Raw genomic sequence first — 26,099 nt, 5'->3', positions numbered from 1 at the left:
TCTTTCTTCTTTTTTTGTTTTTGCTTGTTTTTAGATTTTGGATAAATTTATCTTTTAATGAACAGAATTTTAAATGTTTTTAAATAATCAAAACTGTTAATATTTTCCTTTGTAATTTATTTCATCCCTTTGGCTCTTAAAAAGTGCCCCTTTTCTATTTCATAGATTTGCTAAACATTTATTTCAAATTTCCTCTATTTTTTTAGATAGCCATTATTTAAAATGCTTATTCTCTAAATAAAATAATTAAATAATTCTGTAATTATATATTTAGCTAATGAGATAAGACTGTAAGTTCATGTTTTAAATAAATAATTTACTAATTCTTCCATCTGCATTAATTTTAAAAATCTTGTAAAATTTATTTGTGATGTTCCCTTTCTCCATTATACATTTTTATATGAAAAAGGATTTGTGTCTCAGTCCATTCATTTACAAATAGTCTAGATTAGGTTTAAATACCAAAGTAAAAAGGAGACTTTTCTTATTCAATAAATTTTAATAAGCTCAAATTCTATAGTATAATTTTCCATCTAATGTGTTTTCCTGATTTAATCTGAATTTTATAATTTCTTGACTCCTTGCTTTTTAGAACAGTGTTGGCATTATTTCATAAATGAATTTTGAATAAAACGACATCAATTTATTTTTATTTCACAATCCACACAACATTTCAAATTAAAGAAATACAACATTAAAAGTCTCCAGTTTTTGCTTTAATTTCACATTTCATACACTCACAATATTTAGGAAATAGTCATTTTGACTGTCTTATAACTGGGATAAGGGTGCAGCAACAATTCTGCCAGATGGTTAAATGCCCCAGAGGATTTCTGCTCTTCTCTTCCTAATTTGGGAGCTATAAAGCAGTTTTTACTCCCAACACAAATTCTTGATAAAAACCATACTCTTTGCTGATTTTTCATGTTAGACATTAAGGATGACATGCAAGTAAAAAAAAAAAAAAAAAAAAAAAAAAGTAGCCCTGATACCAAGTTAATATTCCCTTGAAACCTTACTTGGCTGCTAAATTTCTTTGTTGAAAACCAACTTATAACAAATTGGTTATCCAGTTAGCTTTTTTCCCTTTTTCTTCTATTTTCTTCTTGCTCCCTCTTTCCCTTACTTTTTCCTTTTGGCATGTTTAATTAGAGAACATTTTCTATAAGCATTATTAAGAATAATTGTCCTTAAGGAATGATGGATAATATAAGGGAAATGAAAATAATAAAGAAAATGCTACATGGAATCTCTTATTCTTGAACCATGTTCAGACACTATTAGCTGTGACCACTGCAATAGGAAATGAAAAAGAGGGTACTTTTTCACTGAAAATCCCAGTGTTCAAAGAAACAAAGAAACGGCCACATAATCTAAATATTCGCAATACTGGAAATGAACCACAGACTTTTTGAGTAATACTCCAGTGAACTCATGTCCTTAAATGAGAAGGGCAGCCACAGACATCTGCCCACTGGAGCTCTCTGGTGCCCACATTTAGGGATGCATTCTTCCTTACAAGGGCAGCCACCTGTGGAAGTGGATTCTTAAATAACTGTGTGCACCAAAGACCATCTGGCATGGCTTAATCACTGTACAGACTCTGCAGAGAAGTTGGAATTGAGATTCGTAGAGAAGCAAACCAGGAATGATGCCTGATGATTAAGAGTCAATCCAGGAAGGAGAATTCTTCATGGGCAACATCTATTTCAATAACTAACTCTCTCCCCAGTGACTCATACTTATTTGTCTGCAAAGTTACAAAAGAAGATCCCCAGAGAAAGTGCTTTCCAAGTTGCTAGATGTAAGTTTAAGAAAGAAAATTTTTCCCTTGAGAAAAACGTGAGCTTGGCTTTAAACTTGAGGCTTGTTTTTAGGTCAAATGAATTGGATTTTTTCCTGTTGTTTTTCTAACAATGTAATGACAACGGTGAAGAAAAGGTAAATCATCATGTTAGTAAATCCAAGGATTTTGCCTCCAGGAAGTAGATAACTATTCTTGGGAAAAACACATAAAGAGTTTGTCCAGAAAAAATTAGTGTCAAAAATGAAACATCCAATGACACCAAAAGAGTTCAGTTTCCTGTGCTTGAGTCCCACACTTCTTATAATGATCAAATCAAGGAACTTTAGAATGTCCTATGTTCTGTCATTTTGTGCCCACATAGTCCATTAAAAATCCAAGATTGGCCAGGCATGGTGGCTCATGCCTATAATTCCAGCACTTTGGGAGGCCGAGGCAGGAGGATCATTTGAGTTTAGGAGTTTGAGACCAGCCTGGGTAACATAGTGACACTTCCTCTCTACTAAAATTCAAAAAAAAATCAGCCCGGTGTGGTAGTGCACCCCTGTAGTCCCAGCTACTTGGGGCACTAAGATGGGAGGATTACTTGAGACTGGGAGATAGAGGCTGCAGTGAGTCCTGATCATGCTACTGCAACTCCAGCCTGGGCGATGGACCAAGACCCTGTCTCAAAAGAAAAAAAAAGAAAAATCCAAGATTGTAAAATGTCAATATGATTCACTTGTCATTCTAAAGAAAGTAAAATCCAAATTCCTTAGAAGATTTTTCTTTAAAGTGACACAGTGATTTTTTTTTCTCTTTCTAGTCACATTGGAAGTAAATGAGGATTGTAATCCACAAATATCTGAAGTTTTAATTTTAATTAAAATATATATAATGCATCTTAGCTGATTCTTACATTAGAATCACTATTTTTAATAAGCCTCACATTGAATACAAAATACATAAATATAAAACCCTTGGGGGAAAATATTACATTTTTTGAAACAAAAGGGAAAACGTGTTTGAAGAAAATGTGCTTTACATTGTAATGTCCAACTTGCACAACCATGTTTCAACTTGGAACTCATGAGTTATTTGGGCCATGCCCTCAAAATTCTGTTTAGCCTATTTATGATTTCCTTTCAATAAAAGACAAGACAAGAAAGAAACAAAAACCAAAAGCCACCCTACTCAGGAATCTGGGAATGCCTTGATGATGGACTCATAGGCAGGTGGGGGCAGTGTTGAAAGGCCCACTCGAAGACTGTTACTGGACCAGTAGTCAGGACGGCTCAGACTGTGGGAAGTGCTGATGGCGGGAGAGATATTGGAAGAAGGGAGAGTCACCAGCTGACTCTCAGTTTCCACAGGAAGTGGTGGACATTGCAGAAAGGGATGGAAAGTAGAAGCTCTGAAACTTGATTTTCTTGGAAAGGAATTTGCTTGTTCCAGGGAAGCTTGTCGCTGGAAGGTGAGACTGGCCAGGCTGAGGTTGCTTCGACGTTCACAGCCACTGTGGCGGTAAAATCCAGTTCTGTTGAGGCCGTGGGTGTAAGAAGACCTAGATCTCCTGCTTGAACTCCACTGTGAGATGGGAGCACTGGCTCTTCTTCTTCGAGACAGACAAATGAACACAGCCCAAATAAATCCTCCAAGTACCAGCCCGATTGCCATGGATACGGTGAAGGACATGATAAGGTCCTCTGAAACAAAGAAAACAAATTGCTAAATCAATTTTTAAATAGGTTTTCAACTAAAAACAAGGGTCAGCATATATACTGTAATTCAAAGAATACGTGATTAATTTAAACATACTTTGAATTAGGGAAATAGAAGACAGTGTTAGGTGGATATGAACAAATGGAAGCTGATAATGCTTCCATTTATTCAAGCAGAAAGATACAAAATAACACTTTCAGCTGTGGCATTCCAGGTCTCTTAACCTGTTTTATTATCTTTAAGAAATAAAAGATAAAAGTAGTCTTACTTGATGTCATTAATTTATGGCATTTAGTTCATCCATTTTTTACAGAGCTGCAAATGTAGCCCAAAGTTGATTTCCTTTTGAGTTATAGTAGTAACTAATGTGCCAGATTGACAAAGAATTTTGTCATCACTTTAACGTTGCCTTTTCCTCTGTCTGCTTTCATCAATCACATTGATTTCTGCCACCTGCAGTCTTCATGATGCCTCACTTCCTTTGCTCTTTCTGAGACAGGAAGTGCTGGGATAGAACCATCTGGCCAGCTGACTGATTTATGTCATATTTCCTGAACTCTCAGACAGTCACCTATATCTCTGACTCTTTGATGACTTGACCTGTGCAGACTACTGGGATCTTTCTTGTTTCCCAGGTTCCAGCTCATGCTTCTGTTATGCCCTTGTGACAATGAAATTCCTGTCACCTGAACCTCCATAGAGCCTCGGCTACGTACCAGTATTCTGTAATTCGTAGAACTTGTAATTTGTTCAGATTTTCCTTTCTGGGGAGAAAAATGCCTTTTCCTAATGGAAATGCTACCTTACTGCCTCTTGTAAACTAAATACATATTCTTGAATGAAACTAGGTAACTGAATCCCCCCTCACCACACCACTTTGCAAAGAAAAATTCTGGGTATTAGAAGACTCCTCCAGCCTGTTGGTCCCCCACATTTCCCCTCCATGATCAAACCCCTTGTCCCCAACATTTCCCCTCCATGATCTAACCCACAAGTCATGCTGGTTTCTCACTGTACCAAAGCCTGTCATTCTTTCTAAAACTCTGAGCTTTTCCACATATTTGTCCTTATATCTGAATTCAATTTTTTAAGCTTCTGTCTGGAAAACTCATTCTTCAAGCTCTACCTTCAAGTATCACATCTTCAGTAAAGACTCCTACATTTCCTAGACAAAAATAAGTTACTGCTAAGTAGAAAGGTTAGCTATCATATCTAATTGCTTATGTAGGTAGTCTGCATTGAGAGAGCCATAGCCTGAAAATTAGCTGATGGGTGTTGTGAGACTGGGGAAGAGGAGGAGACAATAGCCACAAACGTTTTGCTGTTCCTCCCATCAAGAGATAGAGTCTATTTCCCCACCCTTTGAATCTGGGCGGGCTTCATGACTTGCTTTGACAAGTAGGATGCAATGGAATTGAAGCTATACAAGTTCAAGCCTAAGCTACAAGAGGCTCAGCATCCACCCTTCCTTCTCTTGGGACCCCTGCCATTGTCAGCATATAAATAAGGCCAGACTAGCCTGCCAGATGATGAGAGACACATGGCCCAGGAACCCCTACCACCCTAGCCAAGAGCCTGCTAACCTGGACATATGAATGGTGTCATCCTAGATAATTCAGATGCTAGTCAACTCACCAAATGACTGTGACACATGAGCAAAGACCAGCAGAAAATCCACCAAGCTGATTTCATCTCAAATTACCAATCCACAGGATTGTGAGCTAAGCAAATTATTATTATTTTAAGCTACTATGTTTGGGGGTGGATTGCTACATGGCAAAAGCTCTCTGATAAAGGGTTCCAAACTCAGCTCTGTTCCTAATATGTTTTGTGATTTTTAGGGAATTTGTTTAGACCCACTGATTTCATTATACATATATATAAAGGAGTTAGATTTTATGATTGCCAAGGTTCTTTTTAGCATATTGTAATCTATGATAATATGTAGATTACCTAGAATGCAGAAATAACAAAACAAACTAATGTTGATAACTACAAAGGAATAATCACTGATGTCTAATTTTAGGATATAGTTCAGTATCCTTCCACCATATATTGTCACATTTATCTCCTGTGGAAAAGCTACATTTATTGTGTCCTACTTTCACAATTATCTGTACAAATAGTTATATCAACATTCTCTAAAGCAATGGCTTTATGCAAAGTTCCCAGGCACATTTTTTAGTGTATTATATCACTTAATCCTCAAACATCCCAATAAAGGAAATGCTAGCGTTATTCCCATTTAATAGTTGTGGCTACTGAGAGGTAAGTAACAAGCCCATAGTCCCACACCTGGTGAAGGTCAAGTAAGGATTTGAGACCAAAGCATCTTAATTAATAGCTAAATTGCTTATTTATTTTCTAAGTGTAAGGTAAGAAAATATTAATCTAAAATGAAAATGAGCAATATAAATTGCATAAACATTGGTCGATTCAATACCAGAGTATCTTGCAGCCTGTTATGAACAGAAATACTTGACAGAATGGCGGTTAAATAATATTGTGTGTTCTACAGATATATTTCCATGAATCAATAGCCTTTAGTGGAGACTTTTAAATATCGACAAGCTCAGCTATAGACTCATAGAAATCGAGTTTCAGCTAAAACAAGCTTTTGAAAATGTGTTGGACATAAATTCCTCATTTTATAGATATTGAAACAGAAGCTAAGGTTCATGTGGTAGAATTAACACTTGATTTATTGTAATAATTGATTGGCAAGTATTGCTCGTTAGGGAACTATTAGTTACACTAGTGTATGATACAAATGAGAAGACAAATACTCATATTTACAAAGTATATGTCCTTCCTATGTGTAAATGTACCTAACCACTACTAGAGTCTGACTGAAGACTCTAAATATCTCATTATATAAGCAGGCATAATAGATAAAATGTAAAAAGAGATATTTCCTTGATTTCAGCAAAATGGAGTTAAAACCAGAATCTGAAAGGAGAAAATATATTCAGTTACTCAATGAAAGTATTTAAAGATTACAAGAGTCCTTATACATGGTCTCTGTGTACGCCCTTTGAGCCTCTCATCTTCTGACAAATCAGATATTCCCAATATAAATGTTATTTATAGTGGAATAATAGCAAACTTTAGATTCAAGAAAAAAATAGAAACTATTTAAATACACAATCAATGAAAAATAATTTCTTGTCTATTATTGTGATTGAGGCCAGGTGCAATGGCTCATGCCTATAATCCCAGCACTTTGCGAGGCCGAGGTGAGAGGATCGCTTGAGCCCAGACCAGCCTGGGCAACATAATGGGACCTGTCTCTACAAAAAGTAAAAATAAATTAATTAAATAAAATACAGCAATTGAGTATATTAGCAAAAACAACAAAAATACATGGAGTGAGAAATATATTTATATTTCAGGTGACTGTTTTATTTCCAAAATACATTATTGTTCTGATGTAAGAAAACTAGGATAATATCCAAACTCTAATGGGCAAGTTATTATAGAATATATTGGACCATCACAATCTTCTTAAATGACAAGTTTCAGTTTGGGAACTAAAAAGATTATTTTTGTGGCACTAAAACTATAACAACATTTCCATGAGAGGAATTTGACAACAAACCTATTTAAAATGATCATTCTCTGTGGCTTGGTAATACTTTGATTTGATATGGTAAACTTATTGTCTATGCCCAAAATTTGGGGAAATGACTTAAAATGTCATCAAATATTGGGTTATATAGATATCCAAAAAGGATTAAATAATGAATTTAAAATGTACGTGAGAATCATAATAATAATATATACACACAATAGTAGGCTATTTAAATTTTGAATGAATATAAAGTAGGATAAGATGGGGGTGCAACAGAAATTATAAAAATTACAAAAAAATTGCTTTTGATATGGATTTGTTTAATTTTTGCTCAGTAGAGTACACGTATCATGAAAACGACTTCTTAATCCATAAAGTCAGTAAAATACACACTTTAGAAATTGTATTAGTCTGTTTTCATGCTGCTGATAAAGACATACCTGAGACTGGGCAACTTACAATAGAAAGAGGTTTAATTGGACTTACATTTCCACATGGCTGGGGAGGCCTCACAATCCTGGTGGAAGACAAGCAGGAGCAAGCCACATCTTGCATGGATGGCAGCAGATGAAGAGAGCTTGTGCAGGAAAACTCCCCCTTATAATAACCATCAGATCTCGTGAGACTTACTCAGTATCACGAGAACAGCACAGGAAATTCCTGCCCCCATGATTCAATTACCTTCCACCGGGTCCCTCCCACAACATGTGGGAATTCAGAATGAGATTTGGGTGGGGACACAGCCAAAACATATCAGAAATCATTGCACTAATTCTTATACCTTGCAGAATATTAAAACACCTACAAATAATACTGCTGACAGAAGAATTTCTAAGACTTCCTGAGATATATGGTAAAATACTTATCTATCTTCTTAAGTTCCCTTAAGTCCAAACAGCAAAGGCAAATGTAGAAATGCAGAAAGGCAATGAGAAAGAGATGCTGAGTCAAATAACAGGGGTGGTTTTCATACACATTTTTTTTTCATTTAATTATAGTTAATGATTTTTCTGACCTGCCCAAACTAGAATTTAGAAACTGTGTGATGAAAGCAGCATCTACTGGTCATACAGCTTTAAATTTTCATATATGTAATTCCATTCTGGCAGACTTTTGACAATGTATTTTGGGAGCCTTTTTTAAAACCTAGTGTAGAAGAAAATGTAACTGAAAAAAAAGACATTGGCAAAGATATTACTTTTTAAAAAATGATATGCCTTCTTACTTCTCAACAATCTAAGGAGAAGAAAAATGAGCCATAATCTTTCTTCTTAATAATTGCAATATAATGCAACTTATGAGACCAAATGATTACTTTCAAAAATGTTAACTTTCCTTTTGAAAGCAGAAGGAAAAAACTCTAACATTGGTCAGCTATGCCATATAAATTAAATAGATGTCATCCTAATTTGTAATACGTACCTACAAAACTAGCAAGTAGATGGCACATAACAAGCCCTCAATGAACACTGGCTCTTACTGCTAATAGTTGTGTAATTTCCTCAAGTCATTTGACCCTTCTTGGCCTGATAATAACAGCCATGTTCGTGTCTTCCAATTTTAATATTGTAATATTGAATATGATTTTTAGTAAATATAATCAATACCCCAAATTCCATCCACTTGTATTAAAATTTAGTAGAGGTCACCATCTAGTGGCCTTGAGTTGAAGCATTCCAACTCTGAAAGTGATTTATCAGTGATGGCAGAATGAAACATTGTTTAAAACATTCAAAAACCCTTTGCAGTTGTTAAGAATCATAAGTTCAATGTTCACCAAAGCAGGCCATGAAGTCCTTGGTATCATAGAGTGTATAGGAGAATGGTTCAGGCAATAGAACTACTTTTGACGAAAAGGATTTTTAGGGAGAATAATATTTAGGGCATAGAAATTTGATTGATTATAATAATTTAAACAGCCGAGGAGTATTTTCCATTATATCTCATGTGCCAGAACATCTTATTGGGTCTGTTTTCACAAACAAAAAGAAATCCAGAATTCAACTTCTCACTACCCACTCTGCGACTTCACTGATCCAAGTGGCCATATTCCCACATCTGTGACCTGGAATACGGTCTTCCTGCTTCTGTCCTTGCCATATCCCTCACACCCCAACAATGTGCTCAATGCAGTAGTCAGAGAGAACATTTTAAAATGTAAGTCAAATCATATCAATCTTCTGTTCTAAATCCTCCACTTCTCCCAGAGTAAAAACAAATGCCTAAGAATATCCTAAAAGTCCCTACTTGATAGGCTCCCAATTATCTGAGCCCATCTCCTCTACTCTTCCTTTGGGTCACTGAGCTCTGTCTGCACTTCCCCCCTCACCATTCCTTAAGTACATCAGATGGGCTGGCTCCTGACTTAGGGCCCATCCCTGGTTGTAATCTATTCCTAAAATTATTTCCTCAGCTATCTGTATGGTTAATTTCAGGTCTTTTGCTTATATGTAAGTTTCTCATTGAGGTCTACCCTGGCTGCTCCACCTAAAATGACACCCTGTCCCACCTCTGAAGCCTAAATGGAATTCTTGTTTTTCTTTTTTCCTTCCTGGTTAATGGAAACTACATTCATTAATTTATACTCTTTAAGAAAATGTGAATGAGACGCATAACCATTGTGAGCTGAAAATGTCATTATGTTTGAAAGATAGGAGGATAACATATATCTGGAAGGCTTAAAAAGGCTTCATGGAAAAAATAAATTGTAGATGCCTTTTTGTGAATGGTAGTGGTCAAATAAACAAAAGGCTTGGAGGTTTGAAAGTAGTTTTGATCAAAATTATAAAGCACAAGCCATATTCTGAATATAATTAGTTAACAGTATTGCTAGAGGTGAGGGCAAATTCAAAAGTATCAAGGTAGCACACCCCTTTCTGTATATGATAGACTAACATGTATCAAACCAATGAGAGCAAGCGTACAATGGAGAATAAAATATTTTCTTAAATTTGTTTGAAGCCATCAGAGACTTATCGAAACTATTAAATCAAAGGAGCAAATTCCAGGAGAAAAGAAAATCTTTCATCACAATAATCTGTAAAAAGAAACAAAAATATCTGAGTAGAATGCTGTGCACTATAAGTAAGCTTAGAAAACATAAGTTGGTGTTCAGGGGCTGCCAAGGAAGTTGGACCCTAGGAAACATCCCAGAATCTGGAATTAGGCCCCCTAGGATCTACTCCCTAAGATTAATGGTAAACAGGAGAAAGACCAGACCTCACAAAGATAAAAATATAGATCAATCCCAAGTTGGACTGAGGTGATCTTCCCCTAACTGCCAGAAGGAAAGTTTTATACATATATATAAAATAGAAAGTTATATATTTAAATAAATTTATATATACCTAATAATGTTATATATATATGTGTAACAAATAATAAATTACAAGTCATCCTAAGAGGCAAGACAAAGTAAACAAAAACTAAAAGAACAAATAGAAAATGGAAAAATATCTGTAAGTTATGAAAATATTTGAATTATCAGACAAAAATATTAAAATAACTTGATTAATGTGTTTAAAAAATTAACAAGTTAAAAATTTTCAGCAGAGATTGAGGATCTATAAAGATAATTAAATAAAATATCTAATGAAAATTATAAAATATTTTAACTGAATTCTGATAAAATTGTGAAATATCGAAACATGTGAGATGTGCCTAAAGCCACATTCATAAGAACATTTATAGCTTTATAGGTATACATTTTAAAATAAGAAAGCCTACAAAAACAATTATTTCAGTTTCCATATTAAGAAGCTAAGAAAAGATCACTAGCTGAAACATAAGTAAAGTAGCATACAGTAAATAAGAGAAAGCAGAACTTAATGAAACAGGGGCAAAAAAAAAAGAAAAAGAAAAAATAGAGGAAATTATCAAAGCCAGATATGAAAAAAATCTAATAAAAATGAATAAAATACTAATTGGAACGACAAGGATGGAAAGAAGAGAGAAAGAGAAAGAGGGAAAAAGAGTGGGCAGGAGCAAGAGAAAGAGACAGAGAGAAAGAGAAAATCACCAATATCAAGAGTAAGAAATGTGACATTAGAACAGATATAGGCAATAAAAACATCAAGCTAGGATTCCAAATCAGCTTTTATGAACTGACCCTTTCAAGTAATAATGACTATGAACACTGAAAACAATACAAAAAAAAATTCTACCTAAAGGCCTTAAGAATGACCAAATGCTTGTAGCTACTGGAGAGGAGTTGAGACCTGGAAGAAAAGAACAGCAAGTACTAGTCAAGCTCCAGTTTTCAAACCTCTTAACCTGAGGGAAGCTTCCAGTCTGGGACAGGTAAAGCTACAGTCAAAAACCTGCACTGTTTCTGATCTTGAGAAACAAAGGACAGAGATTGTGGAAACAAGAGCTGCTGAGAATGTGAGAGGGGAATCCTGGAGAAGAGAAAGCCAGAGAGGAGAATCCCCAAATTTTATTTATAAACATTTCACATATCTTTGGTTGATTCCTGATTCACACATACGCGGGATGTATTCCAAACAGCACTAGAGAAAAAAAAAAATAAACTAAAGTGAGATTTAAGCTGCTGCCCAAGGGACAGGCTTTATAGGTTTCTGTAGTTGTAGTTCCACGGAGTTATTTGCCTGTGAAAATAAACTAGGGGGAAAACATACATCATAACACTCTTCAGGGTAATATAGCGGAATCCATTCAAAATGTTCAAGATACAATATGAAATTACTGGGCACATGAAGAAACAGGAAAATGTGATCCATTCTCAAGAGAAAAGACAGTCAACAAAAACAAACTTTAAGATGACCCAGACATAAGTAGCAGACAAAAATTTTAAAGCAACTCATATGTCCATATTCAATGATTTCAAGTAAAACACTCACAATGAATAAAATGATAGGAAATTTCAGCAAAGAAATAGAAACTATAAGAAATAACAAAATGGATATTCTAAAATTAAAAAAATGAGAACTAAAAAATTTATACCATGAGCTTAACAGTGAAATTAAAATGAGAGAGAAAAGAATTGGCCAACTTAAAGGTGTATTAATAGAACTTATCCAATTTGAAAACTGGAGAAAAATATTGGGAGGAAAAAGCAAGCCTCTAGGACTTGTGGAACTATATAAAAATATTTAACAAATGTGCAATTATAATCCCCAAAACAGAGGAAAGGGTGGATGGAGCTAAAAACATTTTGAATAAATGAGGCTGAAATTTTTCAAAATTAGTGAAACAAATTAATCTACAAATCAAGAGTCTCAGTAACATCAAGCAGAATATATATAAAGAACTATGCACATCATAGTCAAACAGCTGAAGATCAAAGGTGAACAAAAAAAACTTGAACACAGCCAAATTACAAATAATAATAACGTTACATTCATGAAAGACAATTATTTGAATACTCACTTTTAATAAGACACAGTGATATTTTAAAGTGATTTAAAAAAGCTGTCAACTCAGAATTTTATATCCAGCAAAAGTATCCCTTAAGTATAATAGTGAAATAAATACTCTTTCAGGTGAAACAGAATTCAAATTAATCACCAGCACACCTACACTAAAACATGTGCTGAAGAAAATCCTTAGTCTGGGGATAATGAAAACTGGGATCTTTAAGAAGAAATTGAGACCATCAGAAATAGTATCAGAGTAAATATAGAAGACTCTTTTCCATCAATTTCTTTAAAATACATTTTTCTAGCTAGAGCAAAAATTAAAATATTTTCATATGAAATGTATAGTTTATATAGATTTAATATGTAATAATTATAATACAAAGAATTGGGACGGGATATAAATAAATCTATTAGCTTGATTGATTGATTTAGTTTTTAAGAGATTTTAGAGACAGGGACTTACTATATCATCCAGGCTGGTCTCAAAGTTTTGGACTCAAATGACCCTCCCACCTCAGTCTCCAAGTAACTGAGACTACAGGCACACACCAATGCACTCAGCTATTAGCTTGTTTTTTATATTGAAAATCTTATGTATTCTAAAATATAACTACAAATTATATTAAGCAAGATTGCAGAATGTAAGACTTATATATAAAAATATGTTTATATACTAGCAGCAAACAACTGGAAAGTATAATTACACCATTACAATAGCATCATTAAGCATAACATACCTAGGAATATTTTTTTACAAAATATATGCAAGATGTCTGCACCACAAATTTTGAAATACTACTGAAATAAATTAAAGGTCTAAAAAGTGGAGAGATATATTATATTTGTGAATTACAAGCCTCAATATTATTAAGATGCCAACTGCCCTTAAATTTATTTATATAAATAAATTTATATAACTAAGTCAACTAAAATTCCAATAAACAGGCTGTTTTTATTATTTTACAAATGACCCTAAGTTGTATATGATGACAATACAAAGGAACAATAAAAGCAAAGCTGGAAGCATCACACCACTTGATTTTAAAATATACTACAAAGCTATAATAGTCAAAACAGCAAGGTACTGGCATTTACATAGACATTTAGATTAATGAAACATAATAGGGAGGAAGCCCAGTAATAAATCCATGCATTTGTGACAATTGGTATGTGACAACAGTATCAAAAATGCACAATGGGGAAATTATTGCCTCTTCAATAAAAGGTAATGGGAAAACTGCATATCCACATGCAGAAGAATAAAATTGGACCCTTATCTCATACCATATAGAAAAATCAAGTCAAACTGGATTAAAGATACAAACCTAAGACCAGAAACCCAAAAAACTACTAGAGGACAACATAGGGAAAAAGCTTGATATTGATCTGGGCAATTATATTTTTGCATATGACAGCACAGGAAAAAAGCAAAAATAGACAAGTAGAATTGTGTCAAACTACAAAGCTTCTGCACAGTAAAGGAAATAATCAACAGAGAGAAGAGACACCTACAGAACGAGAGAAAATATTTGCAAACCGTATATCTGATAAGAAGTTAACATCTAAAGTATATAAGAAGCTCACACAACACAAAAGCAAGAAAACAAATAATCTGTTTACAAAATGAGCAAAGGACCTGAACAGACATCTCTCAAAAGAAGCCCCACAAATGACCAATAGGTAGATGAAAAAATGCTCAACATAACTACTCATCAGGGAAACGCAAATCAAAGCCACAGTGGAATATCATCTCACACATGCCAAAATGCTATTATCAAAAAGACAAAAGATAATGAGTGCTGGTGAGGATGTGGAGAAAAGGAAACTGTACAGTGCTGATGAAAATGTAAATTGATGCAGTCATTGTGGAAAATAGTATGAAGGTTCCTCAAAAATTAAAAATAGAACTACCATAGAATTCAGCAATCCCTCCAGGTGTACATTAAAAGGAAATGAGATCAGAATCTCTAAGAGATATCTGCACTTCCATGTTCATTGCAGCATTGTCACAATGGCCAAAATACGTAATCCACCTAAGTGTCCATCATCAGATGAATGGATAAATATGGTGACATATATATGCATACACACACACACACACACACACACACACACATATATATATGGTTTCTATAATGGGAATGTTATATTTCAGATACTCTTAGATTTATGATGAGGTTGGATTTAGATAAATCCATCGTACATTGAAAATACCATAAGTCAAAAATGCATTTAATACCCCTAACTTACCAAACTTCATAGCTTAGCTTAGCCTACCTTAAATATGCACACAATACTTACATTAGCCTAAAATTAGGCAAAATCATCTAACAAAATCCAGCTTTATAATAATAAAAGGTAGTATTTTTAACTTTAAACAAACTTTTATTACACAAAAGTTGTCACATAATTGGATATTTGTCTACTTTGTACACGATTATTCTCACTCTCCACAGAAAGGCTGCTTAACTTCTCATCTGGTGGTGGCAAGCACCAAAATCCTGATTTTAACAGAATAGTAGTAAAAATACCTCAGTGATTTGAGTTGAAAGCAGTACATTGTACGTGGCTCTTGTACCCAGTATCAGGAATATACAAATGTCTTTTTTTTCAAAAATACAAAATAAATTATCTGTAGGCATGAACAATGACAGCAGTAAACCATTACATAGTTTGTCAACTGAAACCAGTAACTGATGGTTACAGTGATTTCTTAAACATCAGCCAGCCTTTCCTTCATTTTCTCCAACTGACTTCTCTGAAGTTATTGGTGAGGAACACTGCCTTGGGCTTCCTGTCACAGCTCATTAATAAAGGTAAAGCACTATTCTAGGAGTTAGAACATGCCACCTCTCATACCACCTCCCATTCCACCCATTGCACCCATTCCAGGGTCCTTCTCTTTTTTAGGAATTTTTGTGACTACAATTTCTGCTGTAGTTAACGGAGAGGCCACACCAGCAGCATCTGATAAAGCAGCTCTCACAATCTTTGTTGGGTCAATAATTGCTTTTTCCACCATATTCACAAAATCTCTGACCACAGCATCGTAACCAACTTCTGAGGAACTTTGCATAATTTTCTCAACTATCAAAGATCTTTCAACACTTGCATTCTTAGCAATGGTCATTGCTGGAATTTTGAGTGTCCTTTTAATAATTTCTATACCAATTTTTTTATCTCAGTCAGCTGGAGTCTATGAGTCCAAGGCTGGAATGCACCAAAGTAGGGGAAAATTTTATAATAATAATAATAAATTAAAATAATAAACATTAAAGATCAAAATTCAAAATACAGTTTCTACTGAATGTGTATCATTTTCATATCATCTTAAAGTCAAAAAAATTGTAAGTTGAACTATCATAAGTCAGGGACCATCTGTATATAATAAAGGAATGTTATTACTCAGCATTAAAAAAAATCCTGTCATTTTCAGCAACCTAGATGAACCTGGAGGACATTATGCTAAGTGAAATAAACCAGGCACAGAAGGACAAATACAGCCAGCCTCCAACTTACAATGGTTAGATTTGGGATTTTTTGGCTACGATGGTGCAAAAGCCATAAGCATTCAGTAGAAACTGTACTTCCAGTACCCATATGACCATTTCGTTTTTCACTTTCAGTATAGCGTTCAACAAACTACATGAGCTATTTAACATTTTTTAATAAAATAGGCTTGGTGTTAGATGATTTTGCTCACCTGTAGGCTAATGTAAGTGTTCTGAGCACATTTAAGTTAGGCTATGCTAAGCTATGATGTTCAGTAGCTTAGCTCTAGTAAATACAGTTTCAACCTGATATTTTCAACTTACAAGGAGTTTGTCTGGATATAACCCCATCGTAAATGGACGAGCATCTGTACTGCATGATTGCACTTATTTGTGGAATGTAAAAAAGATGAAGTTATAAAAGCAGAGAATTATGATTGCCAGTGATTTGGGGGTGAGGGAAAAAGGGAGAAGCTGAGAAAAAAATGCAGTTTCAGTTGCGCAGGAGCTTGGAGCCCTAACATACAATATAGTGACTGTAGTTATTAAATTATTTCTTATACTTGAAATTGGCCAAAAAAGTAGGTCTTAGATGTTCTTACCACCAAAAATAAAGCTAACTACCTGAGGTGATGGTTGTATTAATTAGCTTGATTGTGGTAATCATTTTACAATATATATGTATATCAAAATATCATGTTGGACACCTTAAATATATTGTTTTTATTTGCCAATTATACCTCAATAAAGCCTGGGAGTGAGAAAATACAAAAGGTCACGAAAAGCCAAAGTAATCTTGAAAGAGAAAAACAGTTAATAATATATTGTATAGTTTCAAATATCTAGAAGATATTTTGAATGTTCTTGCACAAAGAAATAATAAATGTTTGCAGTGATGGATGTGCTGATTACCCTGATTTGATCATTACACATTGTATACTTGTTTTAGTGTTTCACTCTGTACCCCATAAGTATGTACAATTATGTGATAAAAATTGTTTAAAAAATAAAAAGGAGAACAAAGTGGAAGATTTATGTAACTTAAAGACTTACTATAAAAATCAACAAATGACACAGAATAGAGATCTCAGCAGTAGGCTTACACTTACATGACCATTTGATTTTCAACAAAGGTGCCAAAGGACTTGAATAGAGAAAGTCTTGGCTGGACACAGTGGCTTAGGCCTGTAATCCCAGCACTTTGGGAGGCCAAGGTGGGCAAATCGCTTGAGCCCAGGAGTTTGAGACCAGTCTGGGCAACATGGCAAAGCCTTGTCTCTACAAATACAAAAAGAAAAAAATTAGCCTGGTGCGGTGACATACACCTGTAGTCCCAGCTATGTGGGAGGCTGAGGTGGGATGATCACTTGAGCCCAGGAAGTTGAAGCTGCAGTGAGCTGTGATTGCACCACTGCACTCCACCTGCGTGACAGAGTGAGACCCTGTCTCAAAAATAAAATAAAATAAAATAAAATAAAAAACAGGGAAAATATTTTCAAGAAATTGTGCAGAAAAAGCTGGATATCAATATGAACACAATCCCTCAATTTCTACACTATATGCAAAAATTTAATTTGAAGTGGACAGTTATGGATCCTAAATGTGAAAGCTAAAATTTTAAAGTCTTAAAGCCTTTAGACTGGGAGGGGGCATTTGGAAACTTTTTGGGCCAGTGATTATGTATCTTGATTGGGCTTTGGGTTACTCAAGTGTGTGTGTCAAAATTCTACAAATGTTCTGTTATGATTTGTACACTTCATTTTTATGCACCTTATATGTTTCATTGTATGTAAACTTGACTTTAAAAGGAAAAGAGTTGCAAAACACAATTGAATTCCTGTTAATGATATGTATACTAAAGTAATTAGGGGGAACTGTATTGATGCCTTTAGTTTACTTTGAAATATATTGACTAATAGAATGACAAAGAAAATGAGTATTATAAAAATGTTACAGATAGAATTCAGATGGTAAGGTATATGGGTGTTCACTGTAGAATTCTTCAAATATTTATGTATGTTTGAACATTTTCATAATAAAATGTTGAAAAACTAATGAGAATGGCATAAACAACATTTAAGCAATATATTTTGAAATTTAATTCAAATGGTCAAATTCCTGGAAAACACAAACTCCCTTCACTAACAGAATTGATAGAAAATCTGAGTAGTTCACCATTGTTAAAGAAATGGAATGTGCCATTTAAAACCCTCCAACTGAAAATACTACATATAGTTACAATAGGGAATTTTCCCAAGCACTTAAACAATAAACAATGCCCTCTTATACAAACTTTTCCCAGTAATAGAAAAGTAGCGAAAACGTCCCAATTTGTTTTACAAGGCTTGCATAACATTGATACCTGACAAAGCTATCAGAGAAAGGACAGTTATAGGCAGGCCACTTTCTCTCATGAATTTAGATGCAGAAGTTTGAGGTCAGGGATGTATTAACAAGTCCAGTCTTATGGAATCCATCTTACATCTATTGAATCATAATCTCTGAGCATGGAGTCCAGTGAGAGGTGAGTTTTCATAATTCTTAGTAATTCTGATGCATTTCGAAGACAAGCATTTGTAAATGTTTGTTTTTCAAACTTTCTAGGTAACTGAGATAGGGGAACTAATGAATAGACTATTAATATGCAGTACAGACATTTCTTCTTAAAATACAAATTGAAAAAACGAATTTGAGAAATAGTATTTGTTTCCAAATTTGGGGAAGATATGGTGGAAATTCTTGGGACATATGCCCAGGCCATAAACCTGTTCCCCTCTTAACTTCTTGGGGAACATCCTATGCCCATCTGCTGGGGTGGTCCCTAAGGGCCATATTTTTCTACAGGCTAAAGAATAGTATTTGCTGCTAGTAGCCAGGGATCCCTCCTCTTGACAGCACTTGATCCCCAACAAATCAGTTCACAACCCTGCATCTCATCCATTACCTTAGAGAGAATTAAGTCTGTTAGCAAGGATGCATAGAAAAAAGTCAATACTTCACATTTAAATTACTAAATAATTTTTTAAACATATAGAATAAATAATTGTTTGAAAGCCAACATTTTTACTGCAATAGTTGGATATTTCGAAATAGAAAAGAGTGCTTTGAGTTTCTTTGTTTGGTTCAGTTTCTAAATGCTAAGAGCCTAAAGGACTTAAGAACATAACTTTTTATCATAAACAGTATAGGAAAGAATAAACCATGGCCTATGAGTCAATTTCCATGCATCTAAAGAGGAGGAGCTTTGGGGAGACAAAGAGAAGAGCTATATAGAATACGACCTGTAAGGGTTTTGGAGAAGGGAAGCATCACTCTCCAGCCCTCCCTGTGATGAGCTACAGATTGATTAGGGAATCCCAGAGGAACTGGTACTCATTTCCAGCTTCCTGGGAAAGATGGCAAGCCGCTCTGAGAACCCTTGGGTATCTGAAGGGCAGATAAGGAAGTGAGGTAGGGAGCAGGGGACATGGTGTTACTGCATCCAGGCCAAGGGCACCTGATGTAGCCCAACCTCCTAAGGAAGGCTCTTGCAGCTCTAGGGTTACGGGACAATATTGAAAATTATTCTGTGCCCTTGAGACAGATGGAGAAGTACCCAAATAACGGCCAGTAGACCAGAGGGATTTACAGAAAGGAAAAGCCATGCTGTTAGCTAATATTACACAGATCATGTGAGCCAGATTTTATAGTAGGAGATTTCGGCAGTGAAAATCAGAGAAAGGGCAATGTCTCAAAAGCTGATGAGAAATACATGTCAGTAGATGTCAGCAGAGGCCAGAACTTGATCAAGCACCAAGGTCCCCTCTCTCCAATACACAGAATATAACCCCTCCACCCCTCCACCCATCCACACACCCTCTCCAACCTTAAAGAAAATTCCCAGAGGGAGGAATATGGAGAGATTATAAATCACTGGATTGCAAGTGATCAGGCTAAATTAGATCAAACTTTTACGCTGACATTCAAATCTTGCAGAAATCTGCCTCCAACCTGCCTTACAAACTATGTCCCTGAAACAACCAAACACAGACTCTCTAGCCAAGCCGTTCTTTTCTCCACAAACATGCCTGGGTGTTTTTACTTCTGCATATTTGCTGGTGACATTTTTCCTGAGCTCCCCAAACCTCTTGAAATGCCTTATTTGTGTCACTGACTCCTAACACATTGCCTAATATGGTCAGCGAACGCTTCTGAGTGAACTAATGAACTGGATGAGAATAAGTTGATGAGGGAAAAAAATGAATGACTAGAATGTACTTCTTAGAATTATCTCCCTGTCTGAAATTTATCTTTCTAGGAAGAGATAGCACCTCATTTTTTTTCTGAGAAAGATTTAGGGATTTTTTCTGCTATATATTGTTTTAACTCATATTATCAACCGTTGCTATTTTATCATATGTTATCTTGTATTATTCCACAACTATATAGGTTTGTATGTGCATATGTAGCATATGTATAGACGCATAATTGCCTCCAAGAGCATAATCCTTTTGAGACAGACATTGTACTTTTGGTGAGAATTGAATTAAGTGAATAAATGCAAATTCCTGCAACCATATCTTCCCCCAACTTTTCACAATGCTAGCCATAAGGAAAAAAATGCAAAGCAAGACAGCAGAAACAACCAAAACTACGTCTTCTACAGGACTCTCAAGTACTAACAGAATAACTGAGTTCAGTATTCGTCTCCTATTGCCTTAGAGGAGGACATGGCAAATTTTCACGGGCCATGTTTCCTGCAGCTTTTATGGGAATGTTTATAGAGAAAGGAAGTGCATTAAAGAAAGCAAAAATAGGGAGTGGAAGGTGATAGTCTGCATCTGTGTTATCACTTTCAGGCTAACTTTGTTGCCAACCCTTGCACTTAAATGCTTGCACACCTTTAGGAAGTTTTAGTGGGTGATAGCTATGAAAATGCAAGCTATTGTTTTTGGTAATAACCTGATATTATTATGCCATCATTTAGCGCTCATTAAAGTAAACCAGAAAAGTTATATTGGGAAAACAACTTTTTCTGTACCTTAAAGTGTGCTACGTCTGAGCAATTTATATGGTTCAATGTACAAGTTTTCCTTTTCTAAGCTGTTTTTCTTTATTTTCCAAATTCAATGTGCCAAGCAGATGACTGATTTTGGAAGCAATAACAATGCATTACACTGCATTGTACAAAATTCTCAAAATAATATTTTTGAGGAGTCAGTGGTCAAAATAGACATCAATTTAGATACAAAAAAGCAATGCAAATTTAAAAGATTGACATTTATATTTCAGGAAATGTATACATTTTATATGTTTATATTTTTATTCACATTTTATACTTCATATTTTTACCCCAGAGGCAATAATACAATCTTTTATATATTTTCCTAAAATCATCAAACATTATATCTGCTCTCCATATTTCCATTGGCTTTGTTAATGTTTATCAATGCAACACTCCCCTTTCTGGTTTTCATTATTTTCATCTAATTTTCATTACAGTCACATAACAAGAGAAAGGAAAAACTAGTATTTGGCTTTGAAATAATAGGTTTTAATTCCCTCTTAAGCACAGATTTCCATATTAAAAATATCTAAATTTTTAGAATCAATAGGTGGACTCCGACTAAACATTCTCTTATTAATATCAAGTTTATTTTAATGTTTTAGTCAGTGAGTAATGATTTGTTTTTTTAAGTAAACCTGAAATTTAATTTTGAATGGTTTGAAAAAAATAGATTGGCTTCTACATATTAAGTTTTGCAAAAACTACTTTACTTTTGAATAATTTATACAGATAACATTTTTATAATGATGAATTTGATTTAGACAGACTCTAGCTCTTTTTCAGTGTGTATTTAGCACTTATTTTCTCTATAAGTGAGGACAGCAAATAATATTTTAACAAGCATGTAATCAGACATCTACAATTCAAAGGCTTCTGTCTAGTGCTAGCTACCTAAAATAACCTATTACCGAAGCCTTTCTTTACAATGTACTAGAATAATCTATTTTCTTCTTCTTAATTTTGTTATATAAATTTATTAGGAGCTCACCAATATCCTTCCTTTTCAGTCTTCCAGCAAACATAAATGTAGGTGAGAAAAAAAGAATGAGTTAATTCTTTTTTTCTTATGCTGAATTTTTAATATCTTTTAAAACCAATAAATATTTGTCCCCACATTTTTCATCTAAGAAAGTACATAGGTTAAAGGACTGGAGTGAATTCTTTTCATGCAAATTTTTGTGATGGTTCCCAGACATACAGATTGCTGGGAAAAGTCGGCCACTACTGCTCACTGTTTATGTGAAAGTTCCCAAAACCCCACCTTGAATCACAGCAGAAAGTCTGAACTGTACACTGAGAGGATTAAAAACTTGTTCTGGGCATATAAACAGATCTGTGCATATACACTATTTTCTTCATTAAAGTGTTTTTCTGAATTTCATTTAAATTACCTCCTTTAATATAAAAATTTCCCTGAACCCAAGAGTACATGTCAACTCCCCATGTGAGCCCTTCTTCTTTGTACCTCTAACCTGGAGCAACTGAATTTGACCTCAGCATAGTCCCATTGTCAACATCAAGGAACACTGGACTGTTAGCTGTGGCTGGACTCAGACAGAAAATACTCCAAAAAATACTTTTGTATTGTTCTTTCCCCCCACCCCCCTGTGATAGGATTCCATTGAATGTTACACATGAAGTTATTTCCACTTAAGCTTTTCTACTATAGTTTTCTCAAATTTCATATTATTCCATGTTTTATTTGTTATACTCTAAAGTCATTCATTTATTTTACCTGTGTTATTGCACTTTAAATTCACTCATTTAAGTACAGATGTTATTAGGATTCAGTTTGGAAATTAAAGCATATAACATTCACAACATAAGTGAAAATACCCTCTATGGAAAACCTCGGTTTCATAAAATAAAATATATAATCTATAACCTTCAAACAAATGAAAGTTAATTTTTCCAACACAATCTACATGCCATATTCTAAGCAGGAATTACCTCCACCTTATGTTTTTTATTTTTATCCTCACTATTTCCTAATTATATTTTGTAACACCAGCCAAAATCTGTGCTTAATACCCAGATTCTTCTTGAATATCTTCATAGAACACTATAAAGACAAATAAATATATAAGTATATATTTATATCTATAAATATATTTCTGCTAATAAACGTATGAAATAGATTTCTGTTAATAAACATGAAAACTTTAAGTAATCACGTTATAGTAAACAAAATGTCTCAGAGATTTTCAATGTTTTAATAATCACGCAGTGCATTTCTTACATCCTAATTTTAAATTTTAAACAGTAAAAGAAAATACCTTACCCCAAAAGTTTTCTGGCCATGGACTCCCTAAACTTGTTGTGTTATTAGCCATAATATCCACAAGAAATAGAAGAAAGAGAAGAAAAACAGAAAGAAAAACCAGTATGTCGAAAAAAAGCAGTTTGATTCTATCTCTTTGTAGTACAGCAAGAGAAAAATAATTTTTACACAACCCCTCATATACTTGTGTTCACATAAAAGGAAATAAGTGTATCATGTTTCCTGCTTTTATACTCAAATTAGCAACTGTTTTTCTTATCTTGGAATTCCACATGGTTCCTGAGACACAAAACAATGTCCTTTTCATCATTTCCTCAGCTAAGTTCCTAAGTTCTCTCCTCTCAGTCACCTCCAAAACTGCTTTTAGGATAACAGGGTTGTGTGTGTGTGTGTGTGTTTCCTCATCCCCTACTGGCATGGAAAGGAAGACTCCAAACTCTCAGCTACAGCACCTTGAATTAAATGTATACAGAATTGAGAAATAGACCACGTTCCAATGCTTGAAAATTAAATTTATATAGTAAATTGGGGGAAAGGACTATTCAAAACTCAGATACTTACTAAATTCTTTGTTGTTGTTGTTGTTGTTGTTTTTGAGACTTAGTCTCGCTCTGTCGCCCAGGCTGGAGTGCAGTGGTACGATCTCGGCTCACTGCAACCTCCCCCTCCCAGGTTCAAGCGATTCTCCTGCCTCAGCCTCCGGAGTAGCTGGGATTACAGGCGCGTGCCACCACACCCGGCTAATTTTTGTATTTTTACTAGAGATGGAGTTTCACCATGTTGGCCAGGCTGGTCATGAACTAGGCCTGACCTCAAGTGATCCACCTGCTTTGGCCTCCCAAAGTGCTGGGATTACAGCCATGCGCCACTGTGCCCGGCCACTAAATTCTTAACATGTCTGTTTCTCTATTTGGTATACAAATTTTGAAAGTTATTTAATTCATTTCATAAATATCTAAGTGTAATTTATATAAAATTTGTGTTACTCTTTACTTAGTATTTAGTATGAAAAAACAGTTTCTACATTGAAGAAATATATTTAAAATCAAGGAGGGAAAACATAAATGCAAAATTTTTCATTACAAAGTTTGTGAAGTGCTATAGCAAAGGGTACAACGATCTCAGGAATTTGTTTTTTATAGAGAAGTTTGAGAACTGATATAGGAAAGAGTTACATGAAACATTTTGAGAAACACAAGTTAGTTAACATTTCAAGAGTCTTTCCGCAAGCTTTGCTTGTTTAGACTGGATCCTCTGAGGACTTTGGAGGCACTGGAAATTGTGAATAATGTGTCAAACTGCACCTAATAACTGCGCTAAACTGCATTCCATGATCTGGCTTCATCAATCTTCGAGTGACTCTAGCCTGAACTCTTGCATATATCTTGTATTAATCATATTCTAACTTAATAGTCATTAGAATATGACTTAGTGCAAAGTAGTATTCCTCTTTGTGAAGTCTGTAATATATTCCTGAGTAGTTCTAAGAAAACAACAAAAAAAGACAGTTATATTAATTTTTGCAGTCCTGCTTCTTCCAAAATGAGGTTGTTTCTGATCAGTCTCATTTTTTTTGTGAATTTAAGTATAAATTTATTAGAAATTAAAATATAAATCATCTAAGAGAATTGTAAAACGTCATAGAAAATTTAGAGAATTCACTGAGCAAATATAAAGACTCACCTCTGTAATATTCTTGCTAAAGTTTATTTTCAAATAATCCAGTAAATAGAAGCTCCTACTATTACTTAACAGACAAAAAGGGCTTACATTTCAACAGTTGTCTTTACTTTTCAATATTGTTAACAAAGTTCATAAAAATAGAAAATAAAAGAACATGTTATTTCTGAAGAAAATGTAATCTGGATGAAAGTATATTGAAATACTAATCACTTTACTGTTCTAAAAGCATCGAGTACGATTCTTAATTACTAAATGTATTTTTAAATACACATTTTGCATTATTAAAGCCTACCTGATTGCAATAAATCCTAATTTCAAAGGTGTATATAATTTCCTAAACACTGCATAGATTGCATTTTCCTTAAAATAAACCAAAATGAGTGGAATGGGTAACTGACATTGTCTCAACTGCCTTCTGTGCAGAAACAGAGCTCATTCCATTTCAGGGCTGGGATACAGGCTGACACTTCCTTTCATTGTTCTATGTTTAACTATGCAGATTTTCTCCCAGTGGGTTTTCATTTTTGCAGATGGCCACAACCCAGTCAAAACTCTAAACAAAATGTGTTTCTTAAATCAGTTTATGACCTAGGAATAGCTTGCTTGTGGACAGCACTGGCTCTTGTCCGTGTATGTAATTTGCTTGGTAAGGGTTCATACCTTTCCCTGGCACGGATCCATCTAAGTGAACGTTTATGTCTATGTGATTTTTGAGTCCCATGACTTGTCACGCCACAACAGGAACTTGGTTTTTATCTTTACAAAACTGTTGGGTTTGCTTTTCTACTGCTCATTATTTCATAACCTGGGTCTTTAGGTCTGGGTTCTCCAGTGGTCATAAAATACATTGAGAAGTTTGTTCTTGCCTCAGATATTCACATGACTTCCTCACTCTCCTCATTCACGTCTCTGGCCAGAAGTCACCTCTTCAACAGGCACTCGCTAACCACCCTGTCTAAAGCGTTCCCACTTAAAACCATGCTCTGTCTCCTGACCCTACGTTATTTATCATTTCCTGACATTATGCTATATATGTGTCTTAGTCTGTTCCAGCTGCTATAACAAAATATCCTAAACTGGGTGGCTTTAAAACAACAGAAATTTATTTCTCACAATTCTAGAGGCTGGGAAGTTTAAGATCAA

The 26,099-nt window shown here is 34.6% G+C and overlaps 1 protein-coding gene across 1 annotated transcript; it reads right to left on the bottom strand.

The window, feature by feature from the left end:
• Window positions 1-621: 621 nt before the first annotated feature.
• Window positions 622-23,476, bottom strand: MYCT1 (MYC target 1). Its single transcript, XM_004044847.5, has 2 exons — window positions 23,274-23,476; window positions 622-3,489 (listed from the first exon to the last, which is right to left on the bottom strand). Exons 1-2 carry the CDS (start codon window positions 23,323-23,325, stop codon window positions 2,978-2,980), a joined length of 564 nt encoding a protein of 187 aa, XP_004044895.2. The 5' UTR covers window positions 23,326-23,476; the 3' UTR covers window positions 622-2,977.
• Between the last annotated feature and the right edge of the window lie 2,623 nt (window positions 23,477-26,099).

Source organism: Gorilla gorilla, chromosome 5 (genome assembly GCF_029281585.2).
Source record: "Gorilla gorilla gorilla isolate KB3781 chromosome 5, NHGRI_mGorGor1-v2.1_pri, whole genome shotgun sequence".
NCBI lineage: Eukaryota > Metazoa > Chordata > Mammalia > Primates > Hominidae > Gorilla > Gorilla gorilla.
This window is presented reverse-complemented; position numbering and strand designations above follow the sequence as displayed.

Coding starts and splice junctions, on each gene's coding strand:
- MYCT1 (XM_004044847.5), bottom strand. CDS start 23,325: ATGGCTAATAACACAACAAGTTTAGGGAGTCCATGGCCAGAAAACTTT. Junction 3,490..23,273: donor ATGGCCAGAAAACTTTTGGG/GTAAGGTATTTT, acceptor TCTTTGTTTCAG/AGGACCTTATCATGTCCTTC.